This window comes from Camelina sativa, chromosome 1 (genome assembly GCF_000633955.1).
Source record: "Camelina sativa cultivar DH55 chromosome 1, Cs, whole genome shotgun sequence".
Classification (NCBI taxonomy): Eukaryota; Viridiplantae; Streptophyta; class Magnoliopsida; order Brassicales; family Brassicaceae; genus Camelina; species Camelina sativa.
The window spans coordinates 4,606,006-4,628,169 of record NC_025685.1 but is presented as its reverse complement, the minus strand read 5'-3'; the positions used below and the strand labels follow the sequence as shown (position 1 = coordinate 4,628,169).

At 38.0% G+C, this 22,164-nt stretch overlaps 5 protein-coding genes and 1 pseudogene across 9 annotated transcripts; 2 read left to right on the top strand and 4 right to left on the bottom strand.

Moving 5' to 3' along the window:
* LOC104772972 (4'-phosphopantetheinyl transferase gsp-like) lies at window positions 1,677–3,943 on the top strand. 5 transcript variants are annotated; one of them, XM_019245678.1, is made up of 8 exons: window positions 1,679–2,098; window positions 2,261–2,436; window positions 2,669–2,736; window positions 2,833–2,934; window positions 3,039–3,194; window positions 3,302–3,406; window positions 3,542–3,671; window positions 3,751–3,943. In XM_019245678.1, exons 1-8 carry the CDS (start codon window positions 2,037–2,039, stop codon window positions 3,828–3,830), a joined length of 879 nt encoding a protein of 292 aa, XP_019101223.1. In that variant the 5' UTR covers window positions 1,679–2,036; the 3' UTR covers window positions 3,831–3,943. The 5 variants fall into 5 exon arrangements, with proteins under 5 accessions (XP_010495834.1, XP_019101223.1, XP_010496068.1 ...); XM_010497766.2 differs by having other exon boundaries at window positions 2,014–2,102; window positions 2,674–2,736; XM_010497532.2 differs by having other exon boundaries at window positions 1,677–2,098; window positions 3,542–3,943.
* On the bottom strand, window positions 3,927–5,828 carry LOC104773233 (annotated as a pseudogene).
* LOC104704404 (dnaJ homolog subfamily C member 2-like) lies at window positions 6,880–8,934 on the top strand. The gene is made up of 2 exons (XM_010420504.1): window positions 6,880–6,926; window positions 7,088–8,934. The coding sequence occupies exons 1-2, from the start codon at window positions 6,880–6,882 to the stop codon at window positions 8,742–8,744; spliced, it is 1,704 nt and encodes a 567-aa protein (XP_010418806.1). The 3' UTR covers window positions 8,745–8,934.
* LOC104772907 (transcription factor GAMYB-like) lies at window positions 9,121–12,281 on the bottom strand. Its single transcript, XM_010497488.2, has 5 exons — window positions 12,110–12,281; window positions 10,986–11,422; window positions 10,600–10,881; window positions 9,654–10,368; window positions 9,121–9,551 (listed from the first exon to the last, which is right to left on the bottom strand). The coding sequence occupies exons 2-5, from the start codon at window positions 11,352–11,354 to the stop codon at window positions 9,274–9,276; spliced, it is 1,644 nt and encodes a 547-aa protein (XP_010495790.1). The 5' UTR covers window positions 11,355–11,422; window positions 12,110–12,281; the 3' UTR covers window positions 9,121–9,273.
* LOC104772833 (glycerol-3-phosphate acyltransferase 5-like) lies at window positions 15,048–17,878 on the bottom strand. Its single transcript, XM_010497415.2, has 2 exons — window positions 17,093–17,878; window positions 15,048–16,227 (listed from the first exon to the last, which is right to left on the bottom strand). The coding sequence occupies exons 1-2, from the start codon at window positions 17,678–17,680 to the stop codon at window positions 15,307–15,309; spliced, it is 1,509 nt and encodes a 502-aa protein (XP_010495717.1). The 5' UTR covers window positions 17,681–17,878; the 3' UTR covers window positions 15,048–15,306.
* On the bottom strand, window positions 19,069–21,997 carry LOC104772768. Its single transcript, XM_010497364.2, has 3 exons — window positions 20,815–21,997; window positions 19,492–20,037; window positions 19,069–19,392 (listed from the first exon to the last, which is right to left on the bottom strand). Exons 1-3 carry the CDS (start codon window positions 21,670–21,672, stop codon window positions 19,285–19,287), a joined length of 1,512 nt encoding a protein of 503 aa, XP_010495666.1. The 5' UTR covers window positions 21,673–21,997; the 3' UTR covers window positions 19,069–19,284.

The window sequence follows — 22,164 nt, the reverse complement described above, 5'->3', positions numbered from 1 at the left end:
AAATTTTTTTTTGTTTTTGTATAAAAAAATTATATTAAATATTTATTAATTGCTTATTCATTATTTATAATTAATAATAGTAAAAATAAATAAAAACAAATTTAATAAATTTAATTAAATTTTAAAATAGTATGAAGAATAATATAATTTTTTTAGTAAATAATAAAATTAATAACTATATAAAAATGAATTAATTAAAATAAATAAAAATTTTAAAATAGTAAAAATAATACTATGAATTTGTTTTAGTAATAATGTTATTATTCAAGTTATAACCAAAAATGATCATATTCCAAAATTTAGAACGGATTGATGAGTTTTAGAATGGAACTAAGATTCTAATGCATGGTGGAGTTAACAACAATTTATGTAATTGTATTTATAAAAATCTAAACAGAAAAATAAAATTGAAGTGAATCATTAGTTTCTAAGAAACATATACTACAAAGATTTATTATTAAATTTCACTTATAAAAAGTAAAAAATGAATTACATAACTCAACTGAAAAGTTTTAATCTAAAACAAACATATTATAAGGATCACACTTTTTTTTTAGAAAACTATGAAAAAAAAATTTGAAAAAATAATTCATCTATAAAAAAAAATTAATGGTCAGACAATATAGAAAAAAATAATATGTAAGCCGTTACAAAAAGTAACATATGATTTGTGTAGTATATCTCATAAAGTATATTATCAACTGGAGCTACAATTTTAATATATATAAAACAAGCTCGAGACTTCAACAATTTTATCAAATGATTTTAACCCAAAATATTGGCAAAACAACATATTTAAAGTATGTTATGTTTTTTTTTTAGAAGACGAAGCTGAGGTTGCATCACAAAATTAACATCTGCAAATAACATATGAGGTTTTAGAAAAATATGTAACTTGAATTAGTGACTGGATATTCATTGTCGGGTTTAAATGTTTCACCGTTTAGACATTCTTGACTTGGTCGAAAATTCTATTATGGCAGATGATGCACTTGGACAACCCCACTACAGCGACATAGCACTAAAATTGTTTATGAAACTTTGTATATTTGCATTTATTGTGTAATATCGATATGTTTAAATGGTCTCTATAATTAGATTAACAATCCACATTCGACGTTAGAAGTTTTAAAAGATGTTTTCATGGGATATAAATATGGAATGAACTCTTATAAGGATAAAAAGTCATCGACAATATTGTTTACTCTTCCAGTGAGGTTTTTAAATCATTTTTTGTTATCACGTGTTATAATGTTGATTTGCCAGAATAACATTATTTTGACACTAGACAATATATGTTATATATAGATTAGTAAAATAAGTATGACGTTTATACAGGTTTATCTTTTAATCTTTAAATAATTATATTTATATTCAATGATTCTTATTGATAAAAAAATTTAAATAAAATCTTACGCAAATAGTTGTCCCAAAAAAATATTATCTTCAACAATATTTATGTTATATATCACTTAGATGATAATAAGTCCAGTGTTTATTTTATAAACAAAAGTTGAAATGATTATATTTGAGTTCGACTATTTATAATGATAAAAAATATTAAATTAAAATCCCGCAGGTACAAATTCTAGTTTGTTTATAAAATAACCTTAATAGTTAATAATATAATAATCTGATTTTAGCCGCTTTCAAACCGAAGTGGAAGAAAATTAGTTCGGTTTCAGGTTAAGTAACTAAAACCGTTCGATTTTAAATTTACGGTTCGGTACGGTTCTGTTATATTTGGAATCCTTAGCTATTTCCCCGTCGGTTCCTCCGTCACCTTCTCCGTTACCGGCGAGAGACCTCGCCGTCGATCTCCAATCTTTCAGTTCTTCTTCTGATTCTATATCGATTCTCCCAATTTGACTTCTCACCGGTTTAGTTTCCCGATATATATATTAATTTCCCTCCTTCTTCGTCCATTTGGTCCGATTCGTATAGCGAAGATTTTGGGATTCCTCTCGAAATAAGACTNTTTTTTTTTTTTTTTTTTTTTTTTGGGAGCTGATGAGAAGAAGTGTCATCTCTCGCAAATGCAGCGAAGCCTCTCAATGGGTTTGACTTCACTGCTTCCTCTGAAACTTCCATCTCGGATGTAGGTATCTTAGCTCATTGCGCATGTTTTAAGATTCTGATAAGTAACTTGCCATGATGAGTTCCTAATGTTAGTGTGGACTTGTGCATAGTGTTCATCTTCAACACTCTAGTCAGTTATGGTCTTATGGACATTAATTGTGTGATTTCATTTTTGATGTAGGGAGACTCATCTTTGGTATATTAGACCAGATGAAGTGAAATGTGCATCTCTTCTAAAACACTACTCTCAACTTTTGTCACCAACTGAGAAAGATAGAGTTCTTCAGATGCGAGGCGATGAGCTTAAGAAGAATGCTTTGCTTGCTCGCACCTTGGTTCGGACCACCATCGCTAGATGTATGTTACTTGTATTGTAACCTTCTATCTAAATGTTTTATCATTATCCATTATTAGAGTTCCTCATTAGGTTTTGTTGGTTTTGGAAGATTTGATCATCTAACTGACCTGAACCTGGTCTTTGATGTATATGAACGCTGTTTGTGTTAAGTAGTAGTGTCTCTCTGCAGATTGAAAAGTCTGAATTTTTAACGAGTTTGCTGAGCATTAACTGTAATGGTTTTATTACTAGATCAGACAAACAGTGAGGTCGATCCTCGGTCCTTGATGTTCAAGAAGAATAAGTATGGGAAGCCTGAGGTGAGACAGTTATTTAGGATTGTACTAGACGTAACTCATTATAGTTTCTCGGCTTAAGGGGAAAATTTCATTTTTGTTCTTGTTTAAATTTTACAGGTAGATTGGCAGAATTATAACAACTGTAATAACCCACCATTGCATTTCAATATCTCCCACACAGATTCATTAATTGCCTGTGGGGTGACTGTACATGTTCCGGTAAGTCTCCTAGTCAGGCAAAATGCATACAGTTTTGTCCAGAGTTAGTGGCGTCAATGGTATCATGTTTTATATTTGAACAGTTGCAGTTTACTATGACATAGGTTGGTATCGATGTTGAAAACAAGGAAAGGAAAATTAAACATGACGTCTTAGCATTTGCAGAAAGATTTTACTCTGCTGATGAAGTGAAGTTTTTATCAACTATACTGGACCCGGAAGTTCAGCGAAAGGAATTTATTAAGTTGTGGACTCTCAAGGTAGTTTCTACTAATAACAACAGATATATACTTAGTGCCTGAAATTGTTACTTCACAAAAGTTAAAAACTGTTGGATCATCCAACTTGAATGATCTATATAATCCAGGAGGCATATGTGAAAGCATTAGGAAAAGGCTTCTCTGCTGCACCTTTTAATACCTTTACAATCCAGTCTAAGGTTGGAACAGAAGGATGCTACAATCTTTGCAAGGTTTGTGTTAAGACTTAAATCATACTCTGGAATCGAATATATACTACCGGAAAAATACCCTTTGCAGTATTTGTGTGTATGAACAGACAGTAGTAATACCCTTTGAATTTTAAGAAGCTTGAATGTTTTCTCTAGACATCTGAAATGACGATCAGTTCGCTGGAGAAGACAGAGAAATGCTACGAAGAATGGAGGTTTGCCCTTTTGGAGTTGGCTGATTCTCATTATGGTGCAATCTGTACTGAAGATGATCAAGCTGGTGGAGGTGCAATTTCAATTGACATAGACACTGAAGAATCCATTTATTCAGTGATTTCTTCATCACATCTTTCTCCTTCTTGCAGGTGGTCCTATGAGGGTGATTATCCGAAAAACCATCCCTTTCGTAGAAGATGAACTTATTTCTGAATCCAAACTTCTGTAGTTGCTGCCTTCGACCTTCACATTTCTGTAATCATTTTGTTTTGAATACATCCTTTGTAGTAGTACACTCCATACAATCGAATAATCAAAGCTTTTAGATACCTTGGAAAGTTACCAGTAATCCTTACACGAGCAGATTCCATCTTTGAAATAGTGGAACCGAGATGCATCTCTTACAACAAACTGGCGATCTACAATCTTGCTGACCAGCTTGATGAAAACATGACAATCTTCACACACCCTCAAATTCTTTATCACAAGAATTTCTGTGCCTGGAATACTGTTGAGAATCCCAAAAGCTATTGCTAACCTCTCGCTATGCTCACGGCTAGTGCTGGAAACCTCTTCGCCTCTATCACAGTCCATGTTTCCCGCAAGCTCCATCACAGAAGTCTCCAACTCATCCAGCATTCTGTGGACTTCCTCTGTTTGCTCATGACTTCTGTCGCCAGCTAAAAACAAATGAACTCTTCCCTTGTGTTCCACGTAACTATACCCAGGCTTTTTCCTGAATGCTCTCTCTCTCATCATTACCCGGATTCTCCAGATTCCTTCTTGATTCTTTGAGTCTGAATATATATTTGACATCAATACATAGTAGCCAATGTTCATGGGTTCAAACTCAATCACCTTTGCAAAAGCTAACTCTGCCATATCCACATTCTTATGGATTTTACAAGCACCCAATAGGGCGCCCCAAACAGCACCATCTGGTTCAACAGGCATTGAATTTATAAATTCCATGGCTTCATCTAGCCGACCAGCTCTTCCGAGTAGATCAACTACGCAAGAGTAGTGTTCAGGACCAGGCTTCAGATTATATTCTCTCTTCATCGCATTAAATAACTCCAAACCTCTGTCTGCTAGCCCTGAATGACTGCAAGCAGATAAAACCATCACAAACACAGTCCCATCGGGTCTTATGCCTCTTCTTATCATATCATCGAAAAGCATAAGCCCAATCTCTGCCATTCCATGCATCCCATAGCAACCTATCATGGCGGTCCACGAAACTAAGCTTTTTACAGGCATGGTGTCGAAAACAGCACGTGCCTTTGCCAAGTTACCGCATCTAGCATACATACTAATCAATGCGTTGCTTACATACAAATTTGATCCATAACCATTGGCTTCGACTAGCTTCCTGACCAATCTTCTTAGCTCCAAGATGGGCACAAGAAGACAGAACACTAACCAATGTAACAGGATCAGGACAAACACCCGATGATTTCATCAGCTCATAAAGTTCCAGAACATCGTAAGCTAGCCCGTTCTGTGAATATCCAGAAATCACAGCATTCCAGGAAATCAAACCCTTCACAGGCAGTTCATCGAACAATCTCCTACCAGATTCTACCGCACCGCATTTCATGTACATTGTGATGAAACTATTCAAAACAGCTTCTTCAGAATCTGTTCCTCCTTTAACGCATTGACCGTGAAGAGACCTTCCGAGCCAGAGGTAGTCAGGAGCAGAGCAAAGCGGGACAAGCCCCAGCATTGTAACTGAATCCACAGACACACCAGTTTCCTTCATTCTACGAAACATAAACGCAGCATCAGATACCTTCGAGTTTGCTCTGTACCCAGATATCAAAGCGTTGTAACAAACACCTAGCTGACTTGACTGAGGATTTTCGTCGAACACCTTGCGTGCATCTTCAACCAAACCGCATTTACAGTACATTGAGATCAGAGCAGTCAGCACAAAGGGCTCAGCCTCGCAACCTCCTCTGATAACGTGGCAATGGATCTGTTTACCGGAGACAGGAAGCGAAAGGGCAGCACATGACTTGAGAATGAAAGGGAAAGAGAACGCGTCGGGGGAAGAACCAGACCGGAGCATTGACCGGTAAAGAGAGACAGATTCGGCGAACAAGGACTGATACGCTAGCTCTCTCAGACGCACGTTCCATGACGTCGAAGCCACCGCAGCGACGGCGGAGTTCCGTACAAGGCTCCCAGCGACGTTCATGGGTCCTCTCCGGCGAGTATGACTCGTTTGGTTAAACGCATAATACTATCCTATATGAGAGTGAGGCCCAANGAAAACAGCACGTGCCTTTGCCAAGTTACCGCATCTAGCATACATACTAATCAATGCGTTGCTTACATACAAATTTGATCCATAACCATTGGCTTCGACTAGNGGTGCATCTCCAAAATTTTGGGGGAATAGAGTTATACGAACAACCAAACGGATAACAATCTGATAGACCATTTCTTCTCTTCGTCTCTAAATAACTTTCTCCATCTGCAAATCGTTGCCGCCGCTATTTTCCTCATAAACCAGATTGAACTTCTTCATCTTTCTCTACCAGCGTTGGTTGGAGGAGGCTCACGCGGCTTGAAACTCGCCGGAGCAACTTCCGACCCACGGATCCGAGTGAGTTTCTGGTAAGAAAAGCATCACTGTTGTTGTATTAGTGGTGGTTGCTGAGTGGTTTCGAATGTTATCAAATAAATTCTTGAAATTTCTTATGATATGAATAGATCATCTTTTGTTTATGCAGGGATTGTAGGAAAAAATCTGATTTTTTTTTATTTATATATATTGATTTGTGATACAAATGAAGGTATTGAGTGTTAAACTAACCTTAGGATTAGGATTGATTTGTAAGGTTCTTAAGAGATGGATTGGTTGTTATGTTCATCTTTTATGGAGTTGCTTTAGTGGCTACAGTAATGTTTTGTGAAAACAATGTCTTACAAAACCCATTAGGCTTTGTGGATTCTCTGGTTCTTATGTTGATGCTCTCTCGGTTTGTTTGTTAGTGCTTATTCTATAACTAGCTAGTCGAGGATAAGGTGTCTGTATTGTTGACCAAATGAATTTGGAATCTTTTGGGATTTTAATTTGAGGTCTGGTTAGTACATCTTTAATCAGTTTAGCTTCGCCTAATTACTTCTGGTGGTAGGTAGGTTAATATATGCAGATGAATATTGATCTGTTTCAATTGCTAACCCAAGTTCACAATATTTCTGTAATCTTTTGGACAGAAATCAGCGTGGATACTCATCACTTGGAGTAAGGTTATTTGCAGCTCNTGATGAAACTATTCAAAACAGCTTCTTCAGAATCTGTTCCTCCTTTAACGCATTGACCGTGAAGAGACCTTCCGAGCCAGAGGTAGTCAGGAGCAGAGCAAAGCGGGACAAGCCCCAGCATTGTAACTGAATCCACAGACACACCAGTTTCCTTCATTCTACGAAACATAAACGCAGCATCAGATACCTTCGAGTTTGCTCTGTACCCAGATATCAAAGCGTTGTAACAAACACCTNATTGTTGGGTTTGAGCAATTTAAGATATCTTGCGACAGAAGATCAGATTAGGAAAAGCTATCGTGAAGCTGCGCTGAAGCATCATCCTGATAAACTCGCTACTCTCCTTTTGTTAGAGGAGACAGAAGAAGCCAAGGAAGCTAAAAAAGATGAGATAGAATCTCGCTTCAAAGCGATTCAAGAAGCATATGAGGTATTGATGGACTCGACAAGGAGAAGAATTTTTGACTCCACTGATGAGTTTGATGACGAGGTCCCATCGGATTGTTTGCCGCAAGACTTTTTCAAGGTGTTTGGTCCAGCTTTCAAGAGAAATGCTAGGTGGTCAGTGAATCAGCGTATTCCAGATCTGGGAGATGAAAACACACCACTTAAAGATGTTGATAAGTTCTACAACTTTTGGTACGCTTTCAAGAGTTGGAGGGAATTTCCTGATGAAGAGGAGCATGATCTTGAACAAGCAGATTCCCGTGAAGAACGGAGGTGGATGGAGAAGGAGAATGCCAAAAAAACTGTGAAGGCTAGAAAGGAGGAGCATGCTCGAATCCGGACTCTTGTTGACAATGCATATCGAAAAGACCCGAGAATTGTGAAAAGAAAAGAGGAAGAAAAGGCTGAGAAGCAACAGAAAAAGGAAGCAAAGCTTCTGGCTAAGAAGAAGCAGGAAGAGGACGCTGCAATTGCTGCTGAAGAAGAGAAAAAGCGAAAAGAAGAAGAAGAAAAGCGAGCTGCAGAATCTGCACAACAACAAAAGAAAAATAAGGAAAGAGAGAAGAAGCTCTTACGCAAAGAAAGGAATCGTCTTAGAACTCTCTCAGCTCCTCTCGTGGCTCAGCGTCTGCTTGACATTTCCGAGGAAGATATAGAGAAACTATGCATGTCGCTTAACACCGAGCAGTTGCAGAATCTATGTGATAGAATGGGAAACAAAGAAGGACTAGAATTGGCAAAGGTGATCAAAGATGGATGCGATACTAGTAGAAATGACGAAGCTGAATCTAAAGAAAAAGAAAGTAAGAAGACCAACGGTGGCACAGAGCCTACAACACGAGTGTCTCAGTTAGATAGTAGTACTGTGAAGAAACAACCATGGAGCAAGGAAGAGATTGATATGCTGAGAAAAGGAATGGTAAAATATCCAAAGGGGACATCTCGAAGATGGGAAGTTGTTTCAGAGTACATCGGCACAGGAAGATCCGTAGAGGAGATCCTGAAAGCAACTAAAACAGTTCTTCTACAAAAACCAGATTCCGCTAAAGCATTCGATTCATTCCTCGAGAAAAGGAAACCCTCTGCGTCAATCGCGTCCCCTCTCTCCACAAGAGAAGAGCTCGGAGAATCTCTACCTACGGCGACGACCACAACAAAGGCAAGCCCTTCTAAAGAAACTGTTGTGGCGAACAGTCAGAGCTCAGACAACAATGGTGAAGCAGGTGCAAGTTCAGACACAGATGGCTGGTCAACTGTGCAAGAAAGAGCTTTGGTTCAAGCTTTGAAGACATTCCCAAAAGAGACAAGTCAAAGATGGGAGAGAGTAGCTGCAGCTGTTCCTGGGAAAACGATGATTCAATGCAAGAAGAAGTTTGCAGAGCTTAAGGAAATCATTAGAAACAAGAAAACGGGAGTGTAAGTTAAAAATATATTTTGGGAGTCCCAATGAGAATTTTGGGTTTTAATCCTCTTTGGGGCACCGTTACTTTGCGAGAAGCAAGACCTAAAAACACTTTTTATTATTTGTAATGATTCATTTCCCTTTTGATGTCGCTATATATATTGAGAATGCTTGAGCCACTACTATCTAATATATAATTTTGACATAATCTTATGTATTGTTTGGGTAACATCTGGCATAAATATCCCATATGTTATTTGGATTTGTCCCCAAATCGCTTAATAGTCAGTATTAGAAGCTGTCTCTGGATTATATGATTTCGATTTGCTATTTAAATCTAAACAAAACCAATCGAGCAAAGTACTGTATAAGGGAGTGAACAGGAAACAATAAATTGGGTAATTTGCCTTTCAAGCATTAGAGAAAATCCAAACTTTTACGACGTCCATAAATCTTCTCTCACGTATAACAAACCGCAAGTCATGAGTCATGTAAGCCAGTTGAATGAAAATACAGAAAGATTCAAATTGTGATATGGTTCATTTCGTTACAGCGACCAAACAGGAGGCATATTAGTCCATCCACAAGACCCGACACCTCCTCGTGGTGCTTGACCGGACGATGACCCAACAGTCACGTAACTGTTCCCAGTGTCATCACCACCAAGAAGAAGCGCAAGCGCATCGCTCATGCTGCTTGTGTCTCTAACAATCCCATAACATCCTTGGTCAAGCCAGCTCGATGCAAGTAAAACATCAGGCCGTGTCATGTCAACTCTCTTTGGTTCCCAAACCTGATCCACCTCTTCTGTCTTTACAAAGTTTCCTGCAAAAGTGTCAAGTATGAACACCAACACACTAGCTTAAGAATCAATATGGAAAACAATTAGATTAAATACCAATCAACGAGTAACTTTGATCGACTCACCTGATGAAATACCACCTGCACTAAGTTGCGAGGGGATTGAAATCTCGGAGCGAGTCAAATTCATTTGGAAATTTTCCAACTCCCCTGGTTTGATCTGGCTACGTGGTACATTCTGAGTAGCATCGGTTGTACAAGTAGTTGAACTGAAACTCTTCTCAGGTGATGATGACAACAAACTGTGCTTTGCACTAGTTTTGATCTTGGCCTCATGAAGTAACATATCTAGTAGGCCGGTGTCGCATGAAGAGAAACAATCTGACTCCTCTATCTCCGATGGTGGTGGAGATTGAATATAGGCATCAACAGAATCAAGGAGATCTGAATGTGGAGGTGACGGTGTCGCTTTCCACTGATCAAATGCACTAGTTTCTGAATATTGGAATGAAGGGAGCTCCAGCTTCACTGCCCCAAATGAGGGCTTAGAAGTAGGAAGCATGCCATCCGCAAGGGTATGGCTATCTAGAATCATCATCATATCAGATGAATGTTGATTTCCGTAAGGAGGATGATCAACATAACAAGGCGAGATACTGCAAGATCTGGGATTCTTTTGTGAAGCAGTATTCTGAAAGTATTCCGGAGATTGGACTTCATGCTTTATGTTACTGCTGCACATGGGAAACCGAGATCCAGAATCCCAGAGTTGCTTTGGGGAAGGCAATATCGGTGGCATGTAGCTTTCATACCAGGAAGAACTTGCGCCAGTTCCTAGCATGTTGCATGCAACCAAATCTGATAGGTCAGAACCGGCAGGTAATAAGCTANAAGATCTGGGATTCTTTTGTGAAGCAGTATCCTGAAAGTATTCCGGAGATTGGACTTCATGCTTTATGTTACTGCTGCACATGGGAAACCGAGATCCAGAATCCCAGAGTTGCTTTGGGGAAGGCAATATCGGTGGCATGTAGCTTTCATACCAGGAAGAACTTGCGCCAGTTCCTAGCATGTTGCATGCAACCAAATCTGATAGGTCAGAAGCGGCAGGTAATAAGCTAGCAGCAAAACTTAGATCATCAAATAAAAGATTCGCTTTGGAATTCCCCAACTGCAAGAAATCTTGACGTCTTCTTCTATCTACTCTTATGATATTACTCTTTGTATCCTCTTCACTCCACTGGAGATCTTCAACATGGATTTCAGGAGGGTACAGTGGTAAGCCTGCTCGTTGTCGCCTCTTGATACGAGTGTTCCAATAATTCTTTATCTCATTATCTGTTCGACCAGGCAACTGATAAACAAGAAGAGAAATTATACCAGAGATAAGTCCTTAGGCTCACAGAAAAGATGAATCTATGAAAATGGACCAATATCATCAGTTACAATACTACTTACATGTTCAGCCATCTGCGCCCATTTATTTCCTATTTTGGCGTGCATTTCAACAATGAGCTGTTCTTCTTCTTCGCTAAATGCTCCTTTCTTCAAGTTTGGCCTGAGATGATTAGCCCATCTCAGACGACAGCTTTTACCACAACGGGCAAGGCTAGTGTGTTTCTGGACAGCATTCCAGTTACCCTCGCCGTGCTTCTTCACATAATCAATCAAAATCCCGTCTTCAGTCGAGGTCCATGGTCCTTTCTTCAGGGCACCTCCTCTCCCTCTACTTCTGTAGCCGTTGCTGATACTATCAGCAGCTGAAGATTCGTTATAGATGCTGGAGTGCATACCATCATCACTCTCAACCGTAGTCAAGTAACTCATCTCTTTCTATCTATATCAAGACAACCCCCACCACTTGAATAAACAATTTAGACATCAAAGCTCCCCACCTGAACCAGTTTAGAGAAGTAGACAAACCCTTTAATATTCCAGCCAGCAGTCATTCATGTACATATCAACAAAATAACGAAATGATAAACTTCCAAACGATTGAAAACAAACAGTTAGAATAATAAGTCTAGTAGAACGCCTAAGATTTCTTATCTACCACTGATACATCGTTTCTCATTATTGGATACTATCACAAAAGGCACTGACACTTTGAAATGACTTCTACTATATCAAATACTAAGACCAAAATAAAACTAATCAACAATCTCAAGATTTTGAATCCCAATTCCAATTTCAAAATCACTCAGGGAAAGCGGATCCCTCTCTATTTACAAGAATCGAAAAGCAACAGATACACACGAACCCTAGCTGAGGTAAAAAAAGCAAGCTCTCTATTCAGTATCTAGCAACATGCCATATATTATAATCAGCAAACTCGCTCACGCTGAGATCTACAACATACGACGAAATCGGAGCTCGAGTTGGAGCTGAAGATACAGATTTGAAACAAATAAAAACTATCCGATTTGGTATCGGAAAATTACAATCGAACAAAAAAAATTAGCTCAAAATTAAAACTCCACACTGATCAGAAGACAACGAATTGAAGATCAGAGATCCGCGCAAATGGATTCAAAGACCTACCTACTTATAACGGAAGAACAATCTAGAAGAAGAAACATTACCAGGAGAGAGATGGAGAGAGAGACGACGACGACGCGGGAAAGCTCGAGAGATGCAGAGAGAGAGAGAGAGAGAGAGAACGATGAAGAGTGAAAGTGATTCAAAGTACGAAAGCTAAAGGATTCATCAAAGCTCTCTCGTTCTGCTCAACATTAGTGGCTAAGAGAGATGCAATTTTTGGAAATTATTGTTTTTTTTTTTTTTTTTTTTTTAAACTCCTACCTTATTATTATTATTTACCTTTTTCATTGCGGGAGATAAATAAAAAGTTCATGTAATATACACAATAATAATTACGTACGTATATTTGTACCACCAAATTTAAAAAAAAAAAAAAAAAAAAAAATTATAAAGTAAATTTGTTCAACTCTTTCACCTCCTATTTAGTGGATGAATGAGTTGAATGTTATTCAACCAATTTTATTCAACTCATTCATCCGTAATACAATCATTTCCACCGAAAGTGTGTGAAAGAAGTGATGGAGGGAATAATATAGAAATATGGAAAGCAGTGGGGAACTCTTGTAAACGTACGAGGAACGTAAGAGGATCAGTTTCCACTTCTCCGTGTCTCACGCTTGTCTCTTTTCTATTTTGTTTCTCACATTTTATTTGATCTTAATTACTAACTAGTGAAATAGTTGAAAAGTTGATTTGATCTGGTAAATTACGATTATTGGTTGATCGCGGAACAAGTGATAAAACCACTGGGACAATCTTTTGCAGGCTAACAAAATACTTACGGATTATGGTAACAATGATTGAATATTGTTTGTCTGTGACAAATTTAGTTTCTGTAATAGTGCTAGTATAATAAGGATATTTCCTTATGTTGTACCAAGGACTACCTGAGATCTTAATTAACCTATACTTGATTTAATTATACGCAAATTAAAATATACTATAATATTGTGCACATTATTGGAGAAAGCACCAAATAGGCTCTCCTAGCTCTATCGCTTTATACAAGTCCCTATCTCTCTCTAGATGAAGGATTGCGATTAGGGTTTCATGTTTCAAGCAAAATGGGGCCGTCTTGAGTCTTGAAAAGAACCAAGACAAAACCACAGATCCATATCACTACATATACATCCTATCATCAAACAGCTACTGTTCGCTGTTGGAGCATCATCAAGATTCACAAATCATCAAGTATATATGTACATTCGTGTGTACTATGATAAGATTTTTGATGTATGTATGAGAATCTTGATGATGCTGCAGCTGCAATCAGTGGCTTATACATATAAACAGGTATGTTCCGATGATGAAAAGTATTTTGTAGTTTTTTGTTTTTGAATGAATCCACAGATCGGATCACAAGAGGAGGTAATATAGCTCGAGAACTTTTTGGTATGTTCATTTTATTTGTTTCTTGATAGAGTTCTTGCTAAGTATTTTGAATCTCTCAAAATGATCTTAGTTGTTTTCCCATAAATCCTTAATCTTCTGGTTAATTTATATATAAGTATCTCTAGAGGTTAATCTATTTATCTTTGTATATTTCTTTCAGCTTTCTTCCTAGTTATAATATTTGTTTCTTGGATGATGAATTTAATATACATCTTTCTAAAGTAAATTTAACGATATATATATATATATATATATATATAATTCTTTCTAAGTCTTATGCATTCTTCTTGCTGTTGTTTTGTCCAGATCTACGAACATGTTTTTTTTTTTTATTTTATAAATAAATTAAATATAATGGTGAATTTATAAATCATCTTTCCAAAATATACACTTTCTAGTTTCCAGTTGTAGTTCCACGGCCTATCACACACTCGCCAATCCCTCACTAGGCTCTATCTAAATGGTAATTAAGTTAATGGTGTTACAGAACTTAGTGTTACAGTCTTACAGATGAATGTTCGGCAACTTTTTCTTCTATAATCAAATTTTTTTAACAAAAACTTCAACAGCAGTCTATATGGTGAGATGTGTGACGTCTTTAAATGGAAAGAGGCAGACGACATTCATCTTTTTTAACTTTGTATTATGTCGAAAAACCGTAATTAAATAATGGTTGTGGTTCTTGATGATGTCAAAGGACTCTCACACAAATCTTGTATATATTCCAAAACCTGCAAAATAAGCTTTAAAGATTCGGTTTACCAAATGTGAAACAGATGGAGCTTATTTATTCGAAGCTGTTTCCATATTTACCGCTTTTGTAAATTTTACGTTTGAAATTCAGTGAATTCTCCTAAGTAAAATGCTATACGATGAATTCTCCACAGCATTTTAGCTGAAGTTATTATTAAAATGCCTACTCTTGTATATAAATCTTAATTATAACTAATAAAATGCAAAAATCAAAGATCTATTGCTGTTAAATAAAGAGAATTTCTTAGTTAATGTTAAAATCATTTAGAGAATTGCCCACAAAAAAAAAACATTTAGAAATATTTTTACCAGTAGTAACCTACCAGGAAAACACACTCCGAACGATTTTGTTTTTTTTAGTACATATTGACTACTTTATTACGTTAATGAACGATTTCGTCACCCCCAAAAAAAAAAAAAGAAGGTTTTATGAACAATGACGTGGAACTGAAAGTAGGCCAGCTGTAATGGGAAAAGTGTTGACGTGGCAACGAAAGTCTTCTGGTCAACGAGTTTGTCTATTTCTAATCTGCCCACCAAATTCTTCTAAAATGTTTGGCGACTACTAATTCATTTTTAAAAATTGAGATTTCAATTTAGAATCTAAACTTTTAGTTTATCAACTAATCTTATCTTATATCGGATATGGTGTAAACGAATTATTGGGTTGATATTTGAATATTACTAAAAGTTATATAAAAAGAACAACTGAAAAAAGAGAAAGCACTGTATATTAACAGTTCAATATACATTGCAACATCAAAGAGAAAGACCAAATATTCTTGAAACAAATGAATTGTTGGAAAATCAACAAACAATTCATAATGACTAACCAAACTATATATTTATTCCATTAACAACTGTTAAGAGGACTTACATATCTGAAAAAAAAAAAAAAAAAAAAAGAATAACATTTTAATAAGATCAACACAACACATATATTTAACCATATTAAAAAAATCAACCCAGACTTTTTATATCACAAGCAAAACTTAACCAAGTGAAAGAAATTGCAAACAGGTTTGAAACTACTAATCTAATCAGTTAAAAACAAAGATGAAATCACCAGAGTGATCGATGATTCGAGTTATCTTCAGTGTAGAAAAGGCTCGAAAGTGCTCACCACCTTCTTGAATTGGTCAAGCAACGACAAATATGACACCGTTCCATCGTTTCCAGCGAGAACCCTATACTTATCTTTTCTTGTGAAGTTAGTGCACTCGAACCCTAACGTAGCCGCCAAGATTCTCTGAACATAGTTCGCCACATCATGGGGGCTCTTCCCAGACGAACACGTTGCCTCAACTGGAAGCTGGTTCAAGAACGTAACCTCGTAAACCGGTCTCGGGTTCATGAAGAAGAAAATCGGGTCTAAACCTTTCCAGCCTCTCGCCGTGGTCGCGTGGAAGAATCCAACTCTATAGTTCATCGCGACGGGGACAATCCTATCGGTTAACTCAGCGAAAAGAGCACTAAATCTTAACAAAAACGGTTCACGACAAGTGGTTCCCTCAGGACAAACCACTAGATCTCCTTTAGACAGTTGTTGTTTGATCTTCGCCGCGTCTACGTCTCTGATTCTTGTCAACCGGACGGTTGGAATGGGAGATAAGATCTCGGATAACCGCGAGATTGAGTAAGTAACGGCAGGGATGCTGCGTCCGAGCACGTAGGATAACACCACCGGGTCCATTAGGGTTCTATGAGTACACACAAAGAGCACGCCGGATTTTCCAGCCGCCGGTGGCTGAGGAGGCTTGCCTTTGACAATGATATGGCCGCCGAATACCTGAGAGACGTAAGGTGTAGCCCACAATGGGAGGATGGCTCCAAGAGTTATCCTGATCGCAGCTAGAATGATTCCGAATGGGATCCAAAGGAGGATGAGGAGAGCGGTGGCTGGCGTTGGTCGCTTCACTAGACGTCCGACGTGAAATACCACCGGGAGTGGACGTAGCTGAAGTTGTTCGTTGCAGTGGTTGTAGTTCTCCGGAATTGGTGCATTAATATGCTCCTACATACAAAGACAAATATCATATGATTAAAAAAGTTGTGCTAGTTGAAATTTTTTGCTTAGAAGTGTAACAAACTAGATTTTACTATTTTAGTAATCAGCTCATGCAATTAGACGTNTCGCCGTGGTCGCGTGGAAGAATCCAACTCTATAGTTCATCGCGACGGGGACAATCCTATCGGTTAACTCAGCGAAAAGAGCACTAAATCTTAACAAAAACGGTTCACGACAAGTGGTTCCCTCAGGACAAACCACTAGATCTCCTTTAGACAGTTGTTGTTTGATCTTCGCCGCGTCTACGTCTCTGATTCTTGTCAACCGGACGGTTGGAATGGGAGATAAGATCTCGGATAACCGCGAGATTGAGTAAGTAACGGCAGGGATGCTGCGTCCGAGCACGTAGGATAACACCACCGGGTCCATTAGGGTTCTATGAGTACACACAAAGAGCACGCCGGATTTTCCAGCCGCCGGTGGCTGAGGAGGCTTGCCTTTGACAATGATATGGCCGCCGAATACCTGAGAGACGTAAGGTGTAGCCCACAATGGGAGGATGGCTCCAAGAGTTATCCTGATCGCAGCTAGAATGATTCCGAATGGGATCCAAAGGAGGATGAGGAGAGCGGTGGCTGGCGTTGGTCGCTTCACTAGACGTCCGACGTGAAATACCACCGGGAGTGGACGTAGCTGAAGTTGTTCGTTGCAGTGGTTGTAGTTCTCCGGAATTGGTGCATTAATATGCTCCTACATACAAAGACAAATATCATATGATTAAAAAAGTTGTGCTAGTTGAAATTTTTTGCTTAGAAGTGTAACAAACTAGATTTTACTATTTTAGTAATCAGCTCATGCAATTAGACGTTACCTCACATAACGATAAGAAAGTTGAAGAAGCGGTCACAGCAGGTCTTCCAAGACCTAGTTGAGGCCTCCGATCAACAAACAAATTAGCGACACGGTTCAGAAAAAACTGATCGACATCGGTTTCACGTATCAAACCGGTAACAAAACCGAACCGGTTCACGATCAGCTCCGTACCTATGACCTCATCGGCTCTAAGATGCTCCTTGGCAAACCTCTCCACCATAACTCTAGGCATTCTCGTCACCACGACCCTCTTATTACACGAGCTGAAAACCTTCCACGTGTCCATACTTACATCATCCATGTAGAACTTTGGCAGGACGGCTCTAGCCACCGATTCGATCTCCGGTTCACGTAAACCAACCGTAGCTACAAAAATCATGAGCTTAAGAGCGGCGTTTCTGTAGCTAAAAACGTCAAGGAGTGTGATTACGGGCCAGAGAAATAGCAAGATTGCGAAACGAATTAGACCAGATGCTTCGAAGGCTACGAGCATGAAGTAAGAGGATGAATCTGCGTTCTTCAGTATTGTCCCTTCAAACTCTGACACGACTGAACACGGCGTCGTTCCATCTTGATCCATCACCATTTATTTTCTTGGTGTTTTGATCGAATATTAGTTTTGACTCGATTAGATTGGAGATGGAAGAAAAAAATGGATTATAACGTTTTATGTTATAAGGGTTTGGATTGACTAGTGTATCTAATACAATGGGGAAATTGGCAGTTTATCAATATTGCACCTACCGTATTTGTATACATGATTTTTTAAAGTTGAAATATGTCATTGATGAGTCAATCAATATATTATACATAGATATGTGAAGAAAATAAGTTTATATATGCACGTCACGTGTTTTTCTTCTTCTTCTGATGTAACAGTAGTACACGTAAAGTTTAACAAAGAAATTCATGGTTTGAAACTCAACAGTTTTGTCCGAATTTTTGGCGGGATGCACCAAAATTAGGCAATCTTATTATGTGCAACACTATACATATGGATTTAATTAGGTTACTGACCTTATTGTGCCATGGTTTATAAAAATTTATTTAATTTCTTGCTTGTGCATGATGTGTTTATATTCGGAATGATGTGCACACGTATCTTAGTTTGGTTTATTTTATTTTTAATTAGACGAGTTGTGAGAGAAACTTGTCAAAGTAGAGCCTTATAATTTCGTTTTTGATTAATCTGGCATGGTTTGGTAGCCTACCTGACTGACAAAATTATAGATAAACAGAAAGCTTGGAAATCAAAGCACGAAAGCATATGTTGTAATAGTAATTTTTCAGCAGATATAATAACAATACTAATATATAGTTACAAGAATAAATTAATGTTTTGCACATAATTGCGGCATAGAAGAAGTTGCGTAAACTTGCGTGTTTTACAAAGCCTTGATCTCCTTTATGCGAATGTCTTATCCGTTTCCCTAACTATATTTAGCTGAGGTTTGGTTGGAAAACTAAGCGGCAGCTTCCATCAAAAAATATAAAATGGAAGAGACATAAGATAAAATTTTGTATGTTTATATTTTATTTTAAGGTATATATACTTCGATAATATCACGCTTAGAAAGTGTTCTACGTAAAATTTCACGAAATATATGTTTTAAATTTTTAATACTAAAATAGATCGAATGAATTAAGAAACGTAAATGAAAAGAATAAGTATGTTTGATTGCATTTGAATGCATCGTCATTATATTGGATACTTTTTAGTTTTTGGTGGACGAGATCAAACATTAAATTTCGATTTTAATTGATATATGCCAACTTTTTTTGAGTTAGTTAGTCATGTCATCGAACTGTATTTCATTAACTGCATTGAAAGCTCAGAATGTCAACTACATATCATCTGCTCTGCTTTCCCAATTTGTTCAATGCGGGTTTGTGGTTCTTAGTATTTACATAACATGTTTAAGGATGAATAAATTTGTTTGGTTCAGTTAAAACTTGTTGCGTATATAGTTAAGATCAAGGTAAAACTAATTATTTTATTTGGAGTAATAATAATACAGAGTTTGTTTACATTTTGTAAAACGCAAGACTCCCAGTATTGATGATAGAGAGCATCTTCATCTGGATGTAACAAAGGAATTTAGGAAACACACAACAGCTATAAACGAAACTAAAAATCTGTATGTGCAAAAAATATATCTCTCTCTCTAATCAAATCGCTTTTTTTTTTTTTTATATCCTCTCCGATGATTTGCATTTTCTAATCCTTATCAACATTTCATTCTCTTTTCTTTTTCCTCTTCCTCCTCCCATCACCTCACAACACTGTCTCCTCGGTGCCTATCAACAAATACAAAATAAACAAAAAAAAAACTCAAAAACTCACTCAAAACTGTTATACATCAATATAAGGAAATTAAAACACTAAGCAAGTAGTACCTTGTTCCAATACTCAGGATCCATCTTCATTGAAGTCACTAGTATCCTCTTCACTTTGGTTAACTCAGAATGCTCAGTATTATTTTCGCAACGACCAAAATTCTTATCCGCTACGCTATACCTAGTTTTCGTCCCATAGAACCTTACATCTTCTGCACCATCCATGAAATAAGTGACGGGACGCTGACACGGATCAGGTGGCAAGGGCCGAGTGTTGAAGACGAATGGTCCATCACTCGAAGACCGCCAGGTTTTGAAAGTCTGCAACGGCGTAGTCAGCTCCTTAGCGGTCAAGAAATAACTGTAGATCTGTATGGAGTACCCCCAAGAGATTGATATGGACCATTGACGCTTTCCTTCATGGCAATTAATCTGTTGGAGAATTCGATTCTGGTCTAAGGAATAAGGTTTCATAAGGGTCTGTAACGACTCAATCGGGTTTTTGTTAGGAAACATTGGGTCTAAGTAAACTAGGTGATGCAGAGATACAAGCGGTGTCAATGGATGCGCCGCTAGATACCCGTATGGATCTCCTTTTATGTCAAGCTGCCAAACAAAGAATGGTGTGAGTCCAAAGTCCAAACATTACAGGCAGATATTGAAATTTACTTTTGAGACACAACACGTGATCTTAGTAGTAATAATGACACGCACATCTAGTTAAAGAATAAAACATTAATATCTTAGAAACAGAGATATAATTAACAATAAGAGCTTAGCGGAAACGATATATTTCTAGATTTAAACAAACAAAGATGATCACTAGTAGCCATGAGCCCATGATTATAAAAGCCTTGTATCCTAACGTGACAGAATCATGTGCTCCACCACTAGAAACTATTTAGAAAGATTTTTCTACCACATTCATGGACCACAACTAGAACCCATTCTTCATATTAGGGAAAATAAAATAAAAAACAGCGGGAGAGAAATATCTCAAGCAATTGACTAACAACAGTACTAATTACTATACATTAAGCTCTAACCTTTAAATTTGATTAATAAATAAACGTCCCATATAAGTCAAATTTTAGAGGGAAAAAAACAAAAAAGAGTATAAATGTCCCCAGTTGGGTGACTATATTTCCTTTTTTGGTCAACATTGATGTGACTTTATATTCAATTAATCAACACTCCTAAATTCTTTTTTTAACACTAACACTATAAGCAAAGTGATAATTACGTTTGACCCCCTTTTGTAATTAGCACCTTTCGAATTTGTCGGGGCTCCAAAATAAAAACAAAACGGTTTCGACACGTGTATACAGAAACAAAGCCAAAAAAACCAATGGAAGAACGGACACGTGTATAAACAAAACGTACCTGATGAAAACCGCGTTCTTCGGTGAACGGAACGCCGATCTCGCTAACGCAAGCCGCGATTCTCTGATCAGAACCGTAAAAGTAGAAATACCGTTGGAGACAATCGTCCATCGCGTTAGCCAAACGCGCCGCTAACGGACGGCTGATAGCGAAACCGCCGCCGCCAAACGCCATGTCGTACGCGTGCATCACGTCCTGCTCGACGCTCTCCGAGTTACCTCCGATGTACCACATCTGCTCGTGGTCGTATTTGGATAGAACCTTGACGAGATTCTCGGTGAAGAATACGGTGTCGTCGTCCCCCATGACGAACCACCGCACATTCGGCAGGTTTAGTCTGTAACTATCCCAGATGATGCGAGCGATTCGAACGGCGGCTCTGGAGCTGGAGAATTTGAATCGAGTCCAGCCTGGATCGGAAACTCGAATCGGGATTGAGAATCTGACGTCGGAGTGGTTTTGAGGGAGGTTCACTGGTTTGTCTAGCCAGACGAAGCCACGCGTCGTCGAGTTACGCCACCATAAGGATGTGTACTGGCTCCGATCGATCCAGGTCTCAGCTGCTCCGGCGATGCAGAAGAGGATGTGAGAGACATTGAGAGGTCCGATTGATCCGGTGGGAGAGAGAGCTATGGATTTCTGAGGAACGGTGGTGAATCGGAGACCGTAGGTGGTGGAATAGTCACGAGCGGAAGGGGATATAAAAGTGGCGCGCAGGACGAGAGAGACGGAGACGACGAGGCAAGCGATGACGGAGAAGCGTATGAAAAGCACGAGATAATCACGTGAACGCTCCGGCATGAAGAAGAAACTTGAAAACTTCAGAGCCTCGTCTCCGCCGCCGCGATTCGTTTTCATTTTTTTTTTTTAATTTTTTTTTGGGTTCGACGAGAGAAGAAGAGGATGAATCACTCCGGCGTGAGGGAGTGGATCTTAGTCATCATCACCGGGAGATTGCTTAATTTTTACGGGGATAATAACCTCAGGCCTTCGCGGCGGGAACGGAGTTTTTGTTTGAAATTTACGAAGTTACCCCCACGGTGGCTGGGACTAATTTTTTTTGTTTTTTTTTTAATTTATTTATTTTTAGTAGCTAAATTAGTTTTTTTTGTTTTTCCCTTTTTGGAGTGACAAAGCTCTGTGTTGATAGGGATGACAGATATTATATGAGAGAAGAAGAAGAGGTAGACACGTGAAACACAAATTACGGAGATGTCCCCCGGTTCAGTCAACCATGTCACGACTAATTCGAAATATATTTGTTTAATAGATTGTTTTAAATCCATTATAGAATAATGTTGTTAACTAACTTACTAAGATTCTGAATTTCCTAGTTTTTTTTTTTTTTTT

Excerpts from the sequence above, each read along its gene's own strand:
- LOC104772907 (XM_010497488.2), bottom strand. The coding sequence starts at position 11,354 with ATGAGTTACTTGACTACGGTTGAGAGTGATGATGGTATGCACTCCAGC. Across the intron at positions 10,882-10,985 it reads GGGCGCAGATGGCTGAACAT|TTGCCTGGTCGAACAGATAA; the intron begins GTAAGTAGTATT and ends CTTGTTTATCAG. Across the intron at positions 10,369-10,599 it reads CAGATTTGGTTGCATGCAAC|ATGCTAGGAACTGGCGCAAG; the intron begins ATGCTAGGAACT and ends GTTGCATGCAAC.
- LOC104772768 (XM_010497364.2), bottom strand. The coding sequence starts at position 21,672 with ATGAAAACGAATCGCGGCGGCGGAGACGAGGCTCTGAAGTTTTCAAGT. Across the intron at positions 20,038-20,814 it reads AAGAACGCGGTTTTCATCAG|CTTGACATAAAAGGAGATCC; the intron begins GTACGTTTTGTT and ends TTTGTTTGGCAG. Across the intron at positions 19,393-19,491 it reads ATCCTGAGTATTGGAACAAG|GCACCGAGGAGACAGTGTTG; the intron begins GTACTACTTGCT and ends ATTTGTTGATAG.
- LOC104772972 (XM_010497532.2), top strand. The coding sequence starts at position 2,037 with ATGCAGCGAAGCCTCTCAATGGGTTTGACTTCACTGCTTCCTCTGAAA. Across the intron at positions 2,099-2,260 it reads CTGAAACTTCCATCTCGGAT|GGAGACTCATCTTTGGTATA; the intron begins GTAGGTATCTTA and ends TTTTTGATGTAG. Across the intron at positions 2,935-3,038 it reads GGGTGACTGTACATGTTCCG|GTTGGTATCGATGTTGAAAA; the intron begins GTAAGTCTCCTA and ends ACTATGACATAG.
- LOC104772833 (XM_010497415.2), bottom strand. The coding sequence starts at position 17,680 with ATGGTGATGGATCAAGATGGAACGACGCCGTGTTCAGTCGTGTCAGAG. Across the intron at positions 16,228-17,092 it reads CTTTCTTATCGTTATGTGAG|GAGCATATTAATGCACCAAT; the intron begins GTAACGTCTAAT and ends CTTTGTATGTAG.